At 34.8% G+C, this 17,441-nt stretch overlaps 1 protein-coding gene across 1 annotated transcript; it reads right to left on the bottom strand.

The window, feature by feature from the left end:
* Positions 1-317: 317 nt before the first annotated feature.
* LOC150110113 (uncharacterized) lies at positions 318-15,747 on the bottom strand. The gene is made up of 3 exons (XM_090391509.1): positions 15,475-15,747; positions 3,618-3,801; positions 318-473 (listed from the first exon to the last, which is right to left on the bottom strand). Exons 1-3 carry the CDS (start codon positions 15,598-15,600, stop codon positions 439-441), a joined length of 345 nt encoding a protein of 114 aa, XP_090247635.1. The 5' UTR covers positions 15,601-15,747; the 3' UTR covers positions 318-438.
* Between the last annotated feature and the right edge of the window lie 1,694 nt (positions 15,748-17,441).

Genomic DNA, 17,441 nt, shown 5'->3' with positions numbered 1-17,441 from the left:
AAAGATGCAAAAACTAAATAGATGAGACACTTCTCTATTTCATAATACGTGTTTAACACATTGTCCCCCACTCTACGCAGATTTAGTTACATTGTAGCAGGTTATTTATGTAACCTGCTACAATGAATTTTGTAGCAGGTTACATAAATCACACGACACTACAACCAAAGCTATATATAATATAGCCTTAGTTACTTCTTTCTTAGTTCCAACTAATCTAACTCAACCCAAAATTTCTTCTGCCATGAAAATTACCTAACCAAAATTATGAAAATCTGTCACCAATGTTTAGTGAACTTAGAATTAAAAAAAAAAAGTCTGTTAACTTTTCTTTTATTTTGTAAAACTTAAATAAATGTACATTCCATTGAACACTTGTAATATATGAGCATTTTGAGTAATTAGTAAGTTAGTAAATCAGAAAGCAGACGATAGTTTTCATTTCAAGCAGACACCATTCGGTGAACAGAAACCTGAAAGATAAAATAGTGAAATTAACATATGAACTACAAACATAAACACAAAGCGTAATACTTTGTGAGAAAATTCAATCGATAAATAATGTAAAAATATTAAAATTAAAATGATTCATATGCACTAGTAAACAGGAGAAAGAAGTTAATAAACTTTTGAAAGGATTGTATGGTTTATCACCTAATGAAATATTAAATAACAGCAACGCCTCGCGCGCGGATTTTGAATTGTACTGACATTCCGACTTGACTAAATATGTACTGATTTAAATCACTACGTGTTTTATAAATACGTAGTGATTTAACATACCGCAGTAACAACTGTATCGATGCACGCGTTAGTATTATTTTAGTTTTGCTACAGGAAAGTCGGTGCTAGAATTTTTATTTATTTATTTTTTTATTACATACGAGTATCCTTTTGTGAACAATTATGAGTGGGAAGAGGAATTGCGAACCTAACGAACGTAAATGGTTAACACTAGAGCAGAAACTTGAAGTTATAGATAGGATCATTACTGATATCAATCACAACATATTAAAACAGCAGCAGAAGGGTCACAATACGGACACGCAAATGAAATGATCCCAAATCATACTTTCTACTTTTGCAGTATATGTAACTATTATTACCAGATGTGTTGTTCGAGATCGGTTTTATGTTTGTGAGACAAAGGGTCTAGGCGCAGCTCTGATTTTTATCCTAATCATCTCCATAGACTACAGTCACCACGCAATTAAGAAAGCATATGATTCATATAATAATAGTAATTATAATAATAATAACAATAATGATAACCAGTTTTTAAACCTGACCGACACATCTTAATGCCTGCGATTTTTGCAGAATTTGGATACACACTGCTCAAAACAATTAGGGAATATTTTAGTTTCTGTCGGATAATTATAAATTTCTGCAAATAATTATAACGGTTGGGTACTTTATACATGAATAAATATTTTTTGCTTATGGATAGGGTGTAATTGATGAGATATTGTTTAAATAATCGATATTTATTATTACAAATTTAACAAATTATACATTTTAGCGTGAAATAATTTTAACAAGAACAGCCAAAAACGCTTTTGTTAATTTTTAATAAGCGTATGGTTTCCATTAACAACCAAAAACAGCAGTACATCTTGATTGCATGGACCGGATGAGATGATCCAACAGTTCTTGGGATATTTCCCCACTCTTCTGTGAGAGCAATTTTGAGCTCTTGAAGAGATCGTGGTGGCACCAATCGAACAGAAACACGTGTACCTAAAGCATCTCAGGCATGTTCTTCTGGCAAGTAATGATAAATAGTGATCGTCTCTTGGAGTTGTTGATGATGATCGACCCTTGACCTTGTCTTCGGCAAACATTTCCCGTCTCCAGAAAGCGATTCCAAAGTCTCAAAATTACGCTTTGAGATATATACGACATGCTTGAGCGTTTGTCCAGCTTCTAATCGACCAATGGCTCTCTCCAGGCCATGAATTCCGGGATATCATATTGCTCTGCCATTTTAAACAAAATAATGGATGGTAGTTGACGCAAGTTTACAATTGAAGTGATAATATGCACTGTGGAAGTGAGCGCAACAAGCCAGGCTTTTATCCCCCCCCATCCACATGCTAATACGGCTAAAACAAGTTTCGACAAGTCTTAACATGATTTTGTACGCAGTTGCGTGTTCTACACTGTTGTATATTAAGAATATTTTAAAATAAATGTGTTACATTTGTAAATTGTTTTTATAACTTTATAATTTACAAGAAAACCAAAGTATCCCCTAATTGTTTTGAGCAGTATACTTTATAATCAAGGTTAGTTTACTGTTAAAATACATTAGAACCAAAGCTGGAATAACCGAGGCTGACTGAATATTATTTTACTTGCTCTAATTTAGTCATTCACCTTCACAATTCACATTTATATTTTTAATTAATTCAAAATAATAGTTACTGTATTATAACTCTTTCTTTTAATGTTTGAAATAGTAACATATTAATCGGATCATTGGACTTCAATATATGGAATTAATTGTAAAATAATTGGCAATGTGACAGGACTTCCTTTCACGAACTGGTCTAGTATATGAGATTTGTTACTCCAAACGTCATTCTGTCCACTTTTAGAAGTAGGACGCCAACACCAACGCTTAAGCTTGCTTAATGTTATCGCAGCTATACAAACGCCTACATTTTTCACTTATATAGATTTTTAGCAGATGACTTTCTTTCACTTCTTCATAATATTATATTAAAATAATTATTAATTATGCATGTAACAAGAGACATTACTTCATTTCTCTGGTTTCATATATGTAAATGGTTAGAATAAATGTTGAAGTGGAATACTAGATTATTATACGCCATATCTCCATAAAAGAATGCTAGTATTTTAAATGCAAATGTTTTATTTAAAAAAATAACATACCATCAGTATTGAATAATGTGAATGACAACATGATGAATAAAGTTTATAAATTTGATTCATTTTATTTATTTTTACTTCAGAGTGATTCAGTTCAGTATAAAATCCATACAGAACTCTTTTTTTCCGGAGTAACTGCATTACGGGGTGTTTAATTTAACTCATATAGTGAAATGCTTTTGATGGGCATCCGAAGTCGTACAGAAGGTTAGCATGTTCCACAAAAAAAAAAAAAAAAAGGCGATAGCAGTTTTTTTTTCTTTCCCCTAGCCCTATTGTTTTCTTATCGATTTGCTTGAATTTCTTCCCACATTCAGACAAGAGAAACACACGCAGTTAACAGAAAATAATACTAGTGGGCTGATTGCCGCTAATTGTGGCAATCTTCGTGTGCTGTTTATGATGTGAATTTAATTTAAAAAGAAAAAAGCTTTTACGACCGACTTCGTTTCGTCAGAAATCGTAATTTTTCGGGTTGCGTACAGTACATGTTTGGCGTGCTTGAACAAATGGATGTACATTAAATTTTGTGCAAATAGCACGCGATGCGCATCTCCAACCGACCGATTTCAAATAGTTTCCTCCCCCCATTTTAAAAATGGAATCGGAAGTCTAACAACCAATAAGAACTTTTAGTTGGTACTTAAAAGTTGCGCCTTCGAGAAGTTGTATACAAAAGATAGATAGATAGATAGAGAACAGCATAAACATTTACTTACTGTTGCCTTTTATGCATGGACAGTGATCAACATACACGTTCAGTTTTATTTGGCCACTGTTGCATGGTTGATTTTTTTCAGCTTTCGGTTTACAAAGACGTTGTCCAGTACTTCGATTCATCAAACAGCATCCACTGGAACAGTCATCACTGGAGGTGCAGTGGGTACCTAATCCCTTGTTTGTCTGAAAGGTAAAATAAAAATGAGCAACGTACGAAAATCGACCGTAGAATTCACATTGTTTTAGACTAATATATAGTATAAGGGTAGCCAGCAAAGGTTGGTCGATTGGTAGAGTCTCCGCTACTAATGGCGTACGCAAAAAGTTAAGCAAGTCTGTGCGCAATTACTAGTTGGAAAGGGAACAATCGTTCGATGCTGTGTAAACGCATGCTGCGCCATTGTAATCATATGCTGTTAATTTCTCTTTATTTCAAGTGTCTTTATTTTTTCTCTATACTTTCTATATTATCAATATCTTTATATGCCGTTATTCTAATTTAGCTGTGCGCGCGCTTTCTCTCTCTGAATCTTTCTTGTTTATATTATTACGTACTATGTTTATCTACCCTTCGCACTACGAGTCTTATGCTTGAGATACTAGAAAATTTATTTAATTTAGACTGCCCCACTAATATCATTTAATTAGCATAAAACTCAATAATACGGCCAGCAGATTTCTCTCTCTAACACAAATTCCTTCAATAAAACTTTACACAAACAGTCATGGTCTATTCTTTTACTTAACTTTACGCTTCGGCTATCTCACTTAGTTTCCCGCTCATAAGTCCGTTTTATTTAGGAACAGTGCAGTTGTAAAAATAAACAATCAGGCAACATTCCTTAAAAAAAAAAAAAAAAAAAAATCAAAACACATTTTATTTACATTACTATGAAATATACATGAATTAAACAATAGGGAGATCACAAAGTTTCATAAACAACCTTTCTTATGCCGCCATGTAGATCTATTACATACAGCTCCTGCGGTAAAACATTGCCTTTGTTTTTAACACTCTAAAATATTCTTATTAAAGCAGTGTACACAGCTAATTTCCAGCTGACATGGCATGAGACCTAACAAATTAACAATTCTTAATTAATAAAGTCATTTTCATACCACATATTTTAAAATTACAGATGAACCTCGTGATTTTTGTGAGCAAGACAAATACTCAAACTCACACAAGTATTAAAGAAAGAAAGAATGAAACAAACAAACAATTTATTAATAAATTAATACAAATATTAATTTAAATTACCATTCTTTTATAATTATTAAAAGACGAAAGGCGAAGTGAAGCTTAAGGCAACTGTTCAAAGAGGGCGCTAGCTGTAAACGTTTGGGGACTTCAAGTATACAGTATTACAAAGAGAAATAAAAATGAACAAATACATTAGCGGTCGTATTCGTGGAGAAGTCATTGCTCTTTGTCGGAATATAACATTGCCTTTGTTTCATGTACAAACTCAACTTTGCTGAAGTATATGTTTACTTCTGATAACTCAAGAAGGTACATCGTCTGCTGTAATTATTATTGCACCCACAGAAATATATTTCTAACAATTCTACGCTATTATGCATTAAATTGTGTGTTGTATTATGTCTTAAAAGTGTGTTGTACCATATTTGTTTAAACCATTCCGCTAAATTTACTTATAAAATACTGTTGCGTTAAATTTACTTACAGATTCACTTACAAAATTTTCCCTCGGTGAAATCTTTTAAGAATTGGCGAAAGCGGATACTTTTTTATTTATTTATTTTTGTAGCATACCCAAAAACTTCTGATAATCTCAACTTCCTACTCAGGCAGAAAAGACTTAGGGAGGTCATATTGTGTAAGATGATTACATCGTCTTCTTGGAATGTAAAAGACCGCTTGAGGTAAGCAAATGAAATTAGAGGTACAAAGGGATCAATTAGACACTGCAATATGATGATTAAACAAGAGGGAAGTACTCTGTGTTCTCCAAGCCAAAGACCTTTCAGTTTACCAGACACTAAGGAAGGGGGGGGGGAGAATCCTGGAATTCTTGTCGTTCGCAGAATCTAATAATTCTGGGAGTTTGATTACTTACAGTCAGTGGAGCAGGAAGGCAATGCTTTCAAGTATTGCTCCAACAGGAGCAATACGTAAAATACCTCCAATACCTCCTGCATTGGAGTAGGAGGGCCAGGAGTCGGCGCTCCGGTACATTTTTTTTTTAACCCCGATTTTTATTTTTATTATTATTATTATTTTATTTTATTTTTTTAATTTTAGGTTTCTAAGAAATGTTAGAGGGAAGAGTAAGCGAGGCGTGAAGGTGAGTAAAATCTCTTTGTGCTCGGGCACTTGTATTTTTTTATTTAGCATTACTCCACTGCTTAAAACCAATAGAAAACATGGGATTTTTTTTTTTTTTTTTTTCAAAATAAATTCAAAATTTGCACCAAATTATGTTGATGTAAGTAGGAACATAGAGTTCCAAAAAATACTTTGAGAAATGAGAGAGAGACGAAGGCCTAAATAGCAACAAAGGAACTAATGATATGTTTGGGAATCGCAGATAGTGTTTTCTCTTTACCTTCCTTTTTAACATGTTCATTGCCAATCACGCGATATCGCGGGATGCGAGTTCTCACCAAACGGCCGATCACGCATTATCGCGTTGACGTCGCTAACTAAATAAAAAAATAAAAAAAATTTGGCCACCACACGAAATTCCAATTTTCAGCTTGGCAATGAAAGTGTTAAATAAAGGAACCTCTTTCATATGGTAATTAAAGAAACCATCTCTTCTACATTTAAAGCAGTCTTCTTTATTAAATGTTATGTTCCTTTCTCCTACCATTTTATAATACCTAAAGAATGGGAAAACATCGATACTGCAGTATAAACACTTGCAATAGTTATCTTTTTTTTATCCGAATGTATACGCCGTTATAAGACCATGTTTTTAAGATCATATCACGGGTAAAAAAAATACAGTTTAAGAGAATTTGAAGTCAGGGCATGGTGGAGATTACTTTATTCCTTTGGTTCGAGATAACAGGCTTTTAAGTTTTCATCATCATTTCACACACACACACACACACACACACACACACACACACACACACACACACACACACACACACACACACACACACACACACACACACACACACACACACACACACACACACACACACACACACACACACACACAAAAGCTTACAAATAGTAAACCTCCTAGCTAAGTTTTCAAGGATTAAGTGGGGATTAGGCCAACGAGCGCTGAAAACGATATATACCACTGATATCTTATGCTGCACCTGCCTGGGAACACACTAAAATCAAAGATAAACCGACAAAAACTAAACAGAGTTCAATGTCTTATAGCCATACGCATAATTAAAGGATACAGGACAATATCTTTCGAGGCAGCTTGCGTTATTGCAGCTCTAACACCTTTCGATAGATCTTCCGGAAGTGACATACTAGTCACTTCCGGAAGATCTATCGAAAGTTACAACATCGATCCAAATAGCTACGAACGTCAGCTTCACTACAGTAAGTGACCTCACCCAGCAAATAAAACAAATATTAAAGAGAAGGAAAGCTCTGAAAGTGACGAATTCGAAATATACATTGACAGAAGCAAAACCGAAAGGAACGTCGGTTGTTCTTTCACTGCATACAACAGACAGTCCATTATACAAGAACGCTGCTTGAGACTGCATCCTCTCTGTTCCAACAACCAAGCAGAACAACTTGCTATAGTTCAGTCACTTACATATCTCCACGAATTAGAACTCAACACCTCTCATCAAAAGACAGCAACAATTTACAGTGATAGTAGAAGCACTATAGACGGCATAAAAAAACAGAACAACCATATTGCATTAAAAGAACAGATACGAAATTTGGTTCGAAATCTCACTCTAGCAGGAAACGAGAGAGTGGATCAGTTGGCTAAAGAAGCAGCTAGAAACAAGTTATCAGAAAATCCCGAAATCTGCTATAAAAGCACTTGCAGAAGAGAAAAGCCTAGACATGTGGAAAGAAGAATGGAAAACATCAAAAAACGGATCAGCAACAAAAGAATTATTTCGTAACATCAGAAGCAGACTCCGGTTTAAAAAACACACAATTTCTCCAGGTTTAACACACGACTAATGGGACATGGAAAACTAAGACACTATCTACACAGATTTCATATCCTGGAATCACCATCATGCATCTGCAGTCCACACCATCAACAGACTGTTGACCACATACTCTACGACTGTCAGCTATTGGACTCCATGCGGATGCCCCTAATACAACACGTCATCACTTCCGGAGACAAGTGACCAGTGTCAAAACAGATACTTATCGAACAAGATCACATAGAATTAACTAAATTTGCAAATAAAATCAATTTCCAGTCCTTGTGATCTAACAAAAACACTGATATTATGTGAATTATACTATATAGTGTTAATATATGTATATAAAAATATAAATGTAAATATGATTGATACAAAAATAGAAATGTTATTCAGTACTTGTAACTACATGTAATATAAGCATTGTAATGCAATGGAGCATGTAGGAATAAATTACCTCCTGGTAGGGTTACTATTGGGAGGAAAATGCACGCGCGCGCGCGCGCGCGCGCACACACACACACACACACACACACACACACACACACACACACACACACACACACACACACACACACACACACACACACACACACACACACACGTACAAAGAAATGAAATCACCAAGCCCCAGAGAAGAGGAAAAGGAGTGTTTAGATATACGACATGGAAACATGACAGCAATCACGTATCATGCATATCTCATGGTACTAAATGTGCTATGAGTTACTAACCTTTCGAGAGAGAAAGTGACAGTAAATAAACTTGTCATAGTCATGAAACAAACAAAACTATTTAATATGGTATTCTATGAAAACAGATTGAGCGATAAATTATAGACTCTAGTAAATAGGCAGAGGAAAGGAGGAGCGATATGATTGAGACATAAATTGTTAAGGGTGCTTATCAGATAGATACCCAGGATATTTTTCATGAACACAGTTTATAATTATCATACAGTCACATTTTGGAGTGAAGACTGATCAAGGGAGATAACAGTAGGAAAGCAATTTAGCAGAGATGATGTCAATCACACCTCATTCAACTGATTCAATATCGGTGCACTTATCACTTCAACAGGCCAACACATTCCACTCACGATTCAGAAGAGTCACGCTCACTTTCTTGTGCACTACTTCGCGGCACAATTTCTAAGGTTACGTTTTCTTTTTTGTTTGTTTGTTTTTGCGAATACTTATGTTATATTAATCTAATAAAATTTATTCCGAATATAAAAATTAAAAAACAATTAAAATTATATATGTATGTTTAGGATTAGCGTAGCAAAGTAAAAGTAATCTAAATAAAAAAAGACAATTTTTACAGGTTCAACGTGTGAATTGTAAATAATATATATGATTGCAACATTTTTACATTCATGGGGTGAGAAAATCAAATGCTAGCGAGAATTATTTTTAGTTCATAATAGAAGAATTCTATTGGGAGCTTGATTATTGGATTCATTCTGACTTTCTCTCCCCCCCTTGCTATGTTATATGAAATAAATAACTCCAAAGTAGTGTTTTCTTTACTGCAAACAACAACCAAAGTATTCATTAAATAACATTGAATTGAGATTTCACTGGATTAGGTACATTTTTGCCCTTTTTTTTTTCTTTCTTTCTTTTCTTTTTTTTTTTTTGAAATCCCGAATCGCAGTCAGGTACATTATATTGTTTTTGAAAGCATATAAGATTTATTTCAGAGAGAGAGAGAGAGAGAGAGATGGGATTTAGGATATTTTACCGTTTACAAATCCTTTAAAATTTTAAAGTTCTGTTAAAATTATCTTAAAAATTCAAAGGTCTAATTATCGCCTGCTAACTTGGTAAACAGACACCCTTTATTAAAATCATTTTGAGAGATTTTTTTTTTTTTTTTTGTTTGTATATTATTAGGGATGACTTGATTCCGACATCTCGAAACCAGGACACAAGGCGGAACTTGTAAAACAAGACGGCTAGATTAATCCAAGGACTTTCCAAATAGACGTAGAATGGCATCCTGTCCTACTTCAAGCACTGAATATCATGATCGTTCTTTTACGCATTCTGCCTATTCAATATATATGAAAAGTAATTGCCTTTCATAACTCTAAAACTTTTGGTAAAAAGTAATAATAATAATAAACTATACGATACTTTAATATTTGTAATAACAGTGCTCACACTATTTTTATTTTTTTATACTTCGTACTGATAGAGCAGTACTATTCTTGCGTACCGTCCAAAAGGACTTAAGAAGGCCGAAGCCTTTACATAAGAAAGATTACAAGGGTATGATGTTTTAAGGATACTTGTGACATAAAGACTGAATAATATATGCACGTAAACACAAGAAAGATATTTAATTAACCAAATATTTCGGTCTGGAAATAGCAGACCATCTTCAGTGACACTACAAGAACAGTTAAAAAAAAAAAATACAAGGTGGATATCTCTTATGTCAAAACAAATTTTACAGCCAAGTAGAAGAAACGGCCATGGGAAGTCCTCTCTCTTCAGCTTTAGCCAACTTTTATTTAGAACATCTAGAAAAATCCTCTTCTCATCTATTTTCCCTCAACCATCCTTTTGGGTAAGATATATAGATGACATTTTTACTGTATGACCGCACAACAAAAACTCCTTACCTTCTTTTTTAAACAGTATCAATTCCGTACATCATCGTATAAAGTTTACTATGGAAATGGAAGAAAACAACCAGTTATCTTTTTCAGACGTTCTCCTCATCCGGTCACCTTCAAATACTCTTACAACTACAGTTTACAGGAAACCAACGTTCACAGGTCGTTATATTCTTAAAGAATCAGCCCATCGTCCTTGTCAAAAAACAGGAATCATAAAATGTCTAATCAGAAGAGCCAAAACTAATTGTTCTACTTCTAATTTTCTACAGAAAGAACTTTCTACTATCTAACAACACATGAAACTCAATGTCTTTTCCGAAAAGAGTACTCAACATCTTCTCGATTCTTATAATCCACCACAAAACAACGAAGATTCAATACTTCGAGTTCCAATTCCTTACATCTCCGGGATTTCAGAACCTATCGCAAGAATTCTGAAGAAATATGAGTTATCAGCTACGTATTCACCTATTAACAAATTATCTTCCCATTTTCCTTCTCCTAAAGACAAACGCTCAACTATATCTCTGCCTGGAGTTTATCAAATTCCCTGCAACTTTGATCTCTCCTATTTTGGACAAACTGGACGTTCTCTTGAAAAAAAAAGAATCCAAGAACATCAATCCTCCATTCATCACAACAAACCTGAAAAATCTGGATTGGCTCACCACGGGATTGAAACTAACCACAACATCCTTTGGTCAAAAACTCGCCTCCTACATAGATCCCGTTATAAATTTGAACGTTTATTCAAAGAAAGCGTAGAGGCCTTACTCCATCGTCCTAACCTGAATCGCAATGAATGTATATCTATATAAAAAAATCTGGGAAAGTCTAATCAGGATAACTCATTAATTCATATTAATTTTATGTTATTTAATATTATTAATTAATATCTTTAAATCAATCATGTCTCTGCTTAAACATATTCCCTTTAATACTTAGTGATATAACATTCCGCGGCTTGTTCTATTTTTAAATGATCTATTGTTAGTATTCCACCTTGTATTTTTTTTTTTAACTGTTCTTGTAGGACCACTGAAGATGGTCTGCTATTTCCAGACCGAAATATTTGGTTAATTAAATATCTTTCTTGTGTTTACGTGCATATATTATTCATTACAAGGGTATCACCCGACGCCAGTCCTTGGTATCCTATTTGTCATGCGCTGATGGTAACGCCAGGCCACAAGTGTACCTTGCAGAGCCCTCAAAGAAATAACTTTAACATCACTCTTAAATAAACAAGTCTCTATAGCTAGCGGCACTCCACACGCCGCTCATAGAGAGAGAGAGAGAGAGAGAGAGAGAGAGAGAGAGAGAGAGAGATGGTGGCGCTGGTAAAACGAAGAGCCGTCCCAAACTCCTCTCCTCTTCTATTTGCCTGGCAAGGTCAGCATTTCGCTCGTAGTACTGAACCATGTTCTTATGGCAATAGGTAAGTGAGCGCCCAGTACCCACTACCTGAACATCAAAATCTCTCCTCATTATTATATCTGGCTTTCCAACGCCAGATATAGTAACCTTTGTTATTAAAAAAGGTTAACCAATATGGAGACCACAGCATCATGTCTCTGCATCATCATATTTCATATTTAAAATAATAATAATAATAAACTATACGATACTTTAACATGTTTGTAACAGTGCTCGCACTAATTTAGATTATCATTTTTTAATGTTTATAACAGTTCTCACACTACTTTACATTATCATTTATTAGCTACAGAAAAGCCTCCTCTGTAGGTTAGTGAAAAAGAATGTCTTTGGTTGGAAAGATATGTAGCGGAATCTCACCTATGTAGAAATATTTACATAGAACATCACTCTTCTTCAATTCGTTTACGTTCAAATGCACCCACTTAACATCCAGACAGGACCCTCTTTTTTTTTGCTTTTTCTTTGCTATTACTAAATACCGAAAAAAAACAACAACATTGCATCTATTTTTATAAGATCGCTTCCCCAGCTTGTTTCTATCACGTTTCTTGTACAAATTTTGCAACTCACAAGTCCAGATCTTATATTTCAGTATTCTAAAGTACTTCTTATTCATCAATCCGCCTAGATTCGGTTTTCCTTAGGGTCCTTTTCCTGGCAACAAGCATTTGTTGTCCCCCATATCAAAGTTTCATATCAATGTCTATCCATTCTATACCCTTTTTTTTTTTATTTTGCAGACTTAGATTTTAATTCTCTGCCCATGAGAAAAATTTAATGGATTTTGAACTAAAGGTGAGTTGGATCTCATACGGAGGTAAGATAGCGGTTTCGGCCGGAAACTCTGATTTCCTCACCAAATATGCCAACCGAATAGGAGACCGTGCAAAACTTGGTAGTTAGGTAACCAACGCAAATGTTTATCTCAGACAAGCATTCACCTTTACACAGAAAGATGTATATGCAGAGATGTGAGAGACCTGTAGGTCGGATTCATCACAAAAAAAAAAAAAAAAGTACATTCTCAGATTCCCGAGTGGAGATCAGCCTATTCTTGGTGGTTTCTTGAAAGTTAAACACTTTTTTTATTATTTTTTTTTATGCTAATGCCAGCAGTTCAGTTCATTTCTACAAACCGCCTACCTTCGATTTCTTTTGGAGGCCAACACGTCTACGACATCTTCATCTCCAAAAGGAATTTGATTTAAAAGTTTTAGATCAAGTCATAGTGAGTAACAAATGGTGTTAAGAGCGAATCACGGCATCTTGTCCAGCAGAAATTTCTTCTGGTTATTGGGATAAGACCATAACATTAACAACTGCTCTGATCGCTCATGTTCAAATGCAAAAGATAATGTCTCAGTATTTGCGCGTAATCGACGGTTGATCCATTAAAACGACTGAGTATAATCTAGATCAGGGGATGGGTATAGTGGCCACAACTGTGCCAAATGAAAGCAACGTTGGCTACATTATGCAAAAGTAAATTAATCAATAATCGAAACGTGAGAGTTTAATCAAAATAATTGCATTTCAGCTTATCTTCCATGTGAAAATTGATGAGGGTTTCATCAACAAGTTTCATGAAATTTGGCTGAATATCTTATGCTCAATGGGCATCTTAGCTCTGCCTCTAAATTTATGTCAGTAAGTCAAGATCCGTACTGGACTTGAGGAAATCTAGCATAGAAAATGTTAACTCGCATTACCCATATACAGTTGCTCCAAACATGGAAAATAATTTTGAAATTGCTTTCTTTAAATTTGGAAGACTCATTTGTCAGAATACTGAGACACATTTCTTTTATAGAACAGTTTTGTTTACCTTTTATGTATTCTACATTTGGCAGGGTAGTCTCGGTCTTCAAATTCACGCTTATCCAAGGACAAAAAATTTCTAATTTCCTTACTGGAATTTGCCAAGTCGAATTGAAATGTAACATGCAAAAATCAAAAAATTGCAAAAAAATTCTTTCAAATGTTTATTTCGTTTTCGAATTATTCATATTATGGATTTTAAAATAAAATGAATTTAAACACTCGAAGTTGCATAGTACTGATATGTTTGCAAGAGTGTGCAAATGGTACACTTGCTGAAAACGATTTGTTCGAGGCAGTGCAATTGCCGCATATTACCAAATTTGCGATAAATGTTGGAAAAAGTTGATTCCCAAACATGCGAATTATGAAAATAAGATTTTACCAATGAAAATATACAAAAATATAATTTTATAATGCAAATGAAATAAGCAATTTAATTATAACTTTTCCAAAAGCACCGTTGGCCAAAGCTGTTGTCCACTGGCTACATGTGGTCAGTGGCTATGAGGTTGCCTACCCCTGATCTAGATAGCATTTGTATGTAGTTGAGATAACCTCAAATGCCCTTAAGTGTTAATTCCAAAGCAAACAACCCATATCATATTATGAGTCAAGGGTCATAGTTCTTGTTCTTCTGGTCTGTGCTGATTAAAACAATACTTACTCACCATCTTAAGTTTAGGTGCACTGACATAGAACTGGATGCGATCATTAGCTGTTTAATCACCATACATATCAAAGTAAATTTTCAAAAGGTTACAGGAGATGCAATTATTTTCATGTTTCATGCACTTTTTTAACCAATGTCATATATAGTGCCAAGTTATCATGGTATATTATTACAATAACTTTTGAAAACCGCGGATTCAAAAACATTACTTCGAAGCCAGATAAGATCAGAATCTTCCCTAGAAGGTAAGATAAATATTACTTCAGTTATTAATTGGTTATCTTTCTCTCTCAGCATCAAATATGATAGCATGATGTCACTGCTAGTTGCGAATGTGGAGGAGAAACAGCAACAAAGACTGCCGTCAAATTATACAATCATAATTCCTAGATTATATATATATATATATATATATATATATATATATATATATATATATATATATATATATATATATATATATATATATATATATATATATATATATATATATATATAGGGAGAGAGAGAGAGAGAGTTCATTTCCTGGATGGACAGAGCCAACCTTAAGCCTTTGAAGCAACTGGGCACAATCTGATTCCGAAGGAGGAAATTTAAAATTAGATAAAATTTTGGAAGACTTTGCAACAAAAATAGCAAGTAAATTTCCTTATTAGTCTTTCTTTTCTTCTTTTGCTTTTTTTCGATTTTTTTTTTACAAAAAAAAGAAAATTCTTTGGTACAGTTATAACTATACTTCTGTATAGTTAATAAATAGATTATTAATGTTTAATACTATTTAATACTTTATATTCTCGATACCTAATTATTTTAAACTACTGGCCCAACCAAAATGAAATCATTGGGCTCTTCGCTTGCTACGAAGGAGACTGTGAACAACGTGATTGACAGATTGTAAGTTCACTCGTATTTATCGTCCAAAATTAAACTAAAGAATAATTATAACTCTTGCAAAGTTTCAATCAGACACACAGAAATATATTTTTATTTGTTTATTTTTAGATTACAAAGGGTTCTAATTAAAATTGTTCCGCATCCCCTACATGACTAAATCAGCTGAGATATATTTGTGGATTTTTTTTTTTTTTTTTTTTTTGTCATTTAAGTACAGATAGACGAAGTTCAGACTAGCATTATAATTTATAATACGCATTTAAACACATACAGAAATATAACTTACCCGTCTAGGTCCAGAATACATGTGCCTTTGTTCTATATCATAATCATTGCCTCTTACTCTTTTCTTTACACACCATGCCACCTGGAGCATAATATAAATAACAACGATTATCTGCGCTATCCTCATTGTGAAAAACACTTCTGCTTGTTTCAGCTCTTCTGTTAAAACTGTCTTATAATACTTAGAGAAGCGGACGTGGGTAATTCTCTGATGCGTCACAAAACTAATTACAGCACTCGTCACGCGGGAAAACTTGACCCCGCAGAACTAACGTTCAAGTGGTAGCTGTAGCATACTAAGCGTATACGACAGTCTTCAAGAACCAACCAAACAAGTGACGTGTCAGAATAAACATTGTTATGTCCCGTGCCAAATAACTGTCGGGGCAATCACCTGACACCTACAAGTAGCTAAAATCAAGTCATTTCACTTGGGTGTCTCAGAAAACTCAAAAAAAGGAACGTATATTTCATTAATATCTGTAAATTCCATGGGAAATATGATTCACACACGAATAACTCGATTCTTGTTTGCAAAGACGGAAAATTAACATTTAACAATAATATTTATTGTGAGTAGTACAGAGGCATTCTTTAACGCACGGAATGAGAATTTTATTATTACTATTTTTATTTTTTGTACGCGGTAAAAAGCGATATGGTGCAGTTCTGAATAGATGCTATTATTATTATTATTATTATTATTATCACACCTCCTGGAATCTTCTTCTTCTTCTACGCGTTATTCCCGCTTCCTATGCAGGGTCCGCGTGTTACTTTTAGATGCGACTTCTTGTTAATACTACTCCCAACCGACCTGTCGCCTGGTCTGCCGCTGGGGGGAGATATATTTTTGACTGTAGAGGCGTATGTTCACGGGGCCGGTTTGCCTGTTTGCGGGATGAAAAACGCCAGATAAACTGGCGGAAAAAACCCTACTGACCGCGTCCAAGACCGGCTAACTTGGCTATGCCTGAGGAAGATCCTCAAATTCCTCACGTCTACAACGGGAATCGAACCTGGGACACTCCTTCCCCAGGCATATGGTTGCGAAGCGCAAAGCCACTAGGCTAACCGCGCGGAATCACACCTCCTGGAATATATACCTAAATCCCCCGGCGTTTTGCTTTTGTGTGTGTGTGTGTGTGTGTGTGTGTGTGTGTGTGTGTGTGTGTAAGGAACCCATTCCCTATTTTCAGGGAGGAATGATCCTAGTATTTTCTATTCAGCCAGAGATTGGGTTGGGGCTGAAATTACAGCTGAAAAATCTAAGCTATGAAGATAGCGTGTTATATATTTGTGGATTCATCTATTCTTCACGCCAGTGTGCTTATTTTGTCGGCTGAAAAACCAGAGACACCGGAGCAGAGAAAAACCCGTCGTTTTCTCCGTATGAGACTGCCAAATTCACCTTCGACTGAAAAGTCTTTATTAATTATATCAAGAGCCAAAGGCTTCAATTCGGCGACATTAACTTATTTAAGTGAAGGGATATTACATCCCATATTGTTTCTTAGCCGAATAAGAAACTCAAAGAGTTTCCTGCCGAATATTGAAACTATATAAAGTTCAGCGATTCCAAGCGTAAGCAAATACCTGGATAGTGCTGCACCTGACCCATTTGGTAGTGCAAGTTGAGGCAACTCATAGTAAGGGTGGGGGCAAGCTCCGATCACTATTCTTGGTATTTACCCATAATGTGAACTTAGCTCCTAGGAGCTGTATTACTGTTCAACATTATGAGAGAAGGTCACTACCCAGACCGGTTTCAACCTTTTTGGAGGTCTCATCTTTCCCGTCATCGATGGATTCGAAGTCAGGTGTTTCAAACCAGAGGATCTTGTTGTTATACAGCAGCTGTTATTGACAAGGCTTTCATTTGTCGAAAACTTCTAAAATAATTAACGCGATAAAGAGTTAATAATAATCGTAATTCCTCCCATTTAGAAATAAAATCTAAACACTGAA

The sequence above is a fragment of the Typopeltis vanoorti genome, chromosome 1, assembly GCF_054136105.1.
Source record: "Typopeltis vanoorti isolate ZY-2024b chromosome 1, IOZ_Tvanoo_1.0, whole genome shotgun sequence".
In the NCBI taxonomy this organism is placed as follows: domain Eukaryota; kingdom Metazoa; phylum Arthropoda; class Arachnida; order Uropygi; family Thelyphonidae; genus Typopeltis; species Typopeltis vanoorti.
Note: the sequence above shows the minus strand (reverse complement) of the source record. Positions and strands in the feature narration are given on the sequence as shown.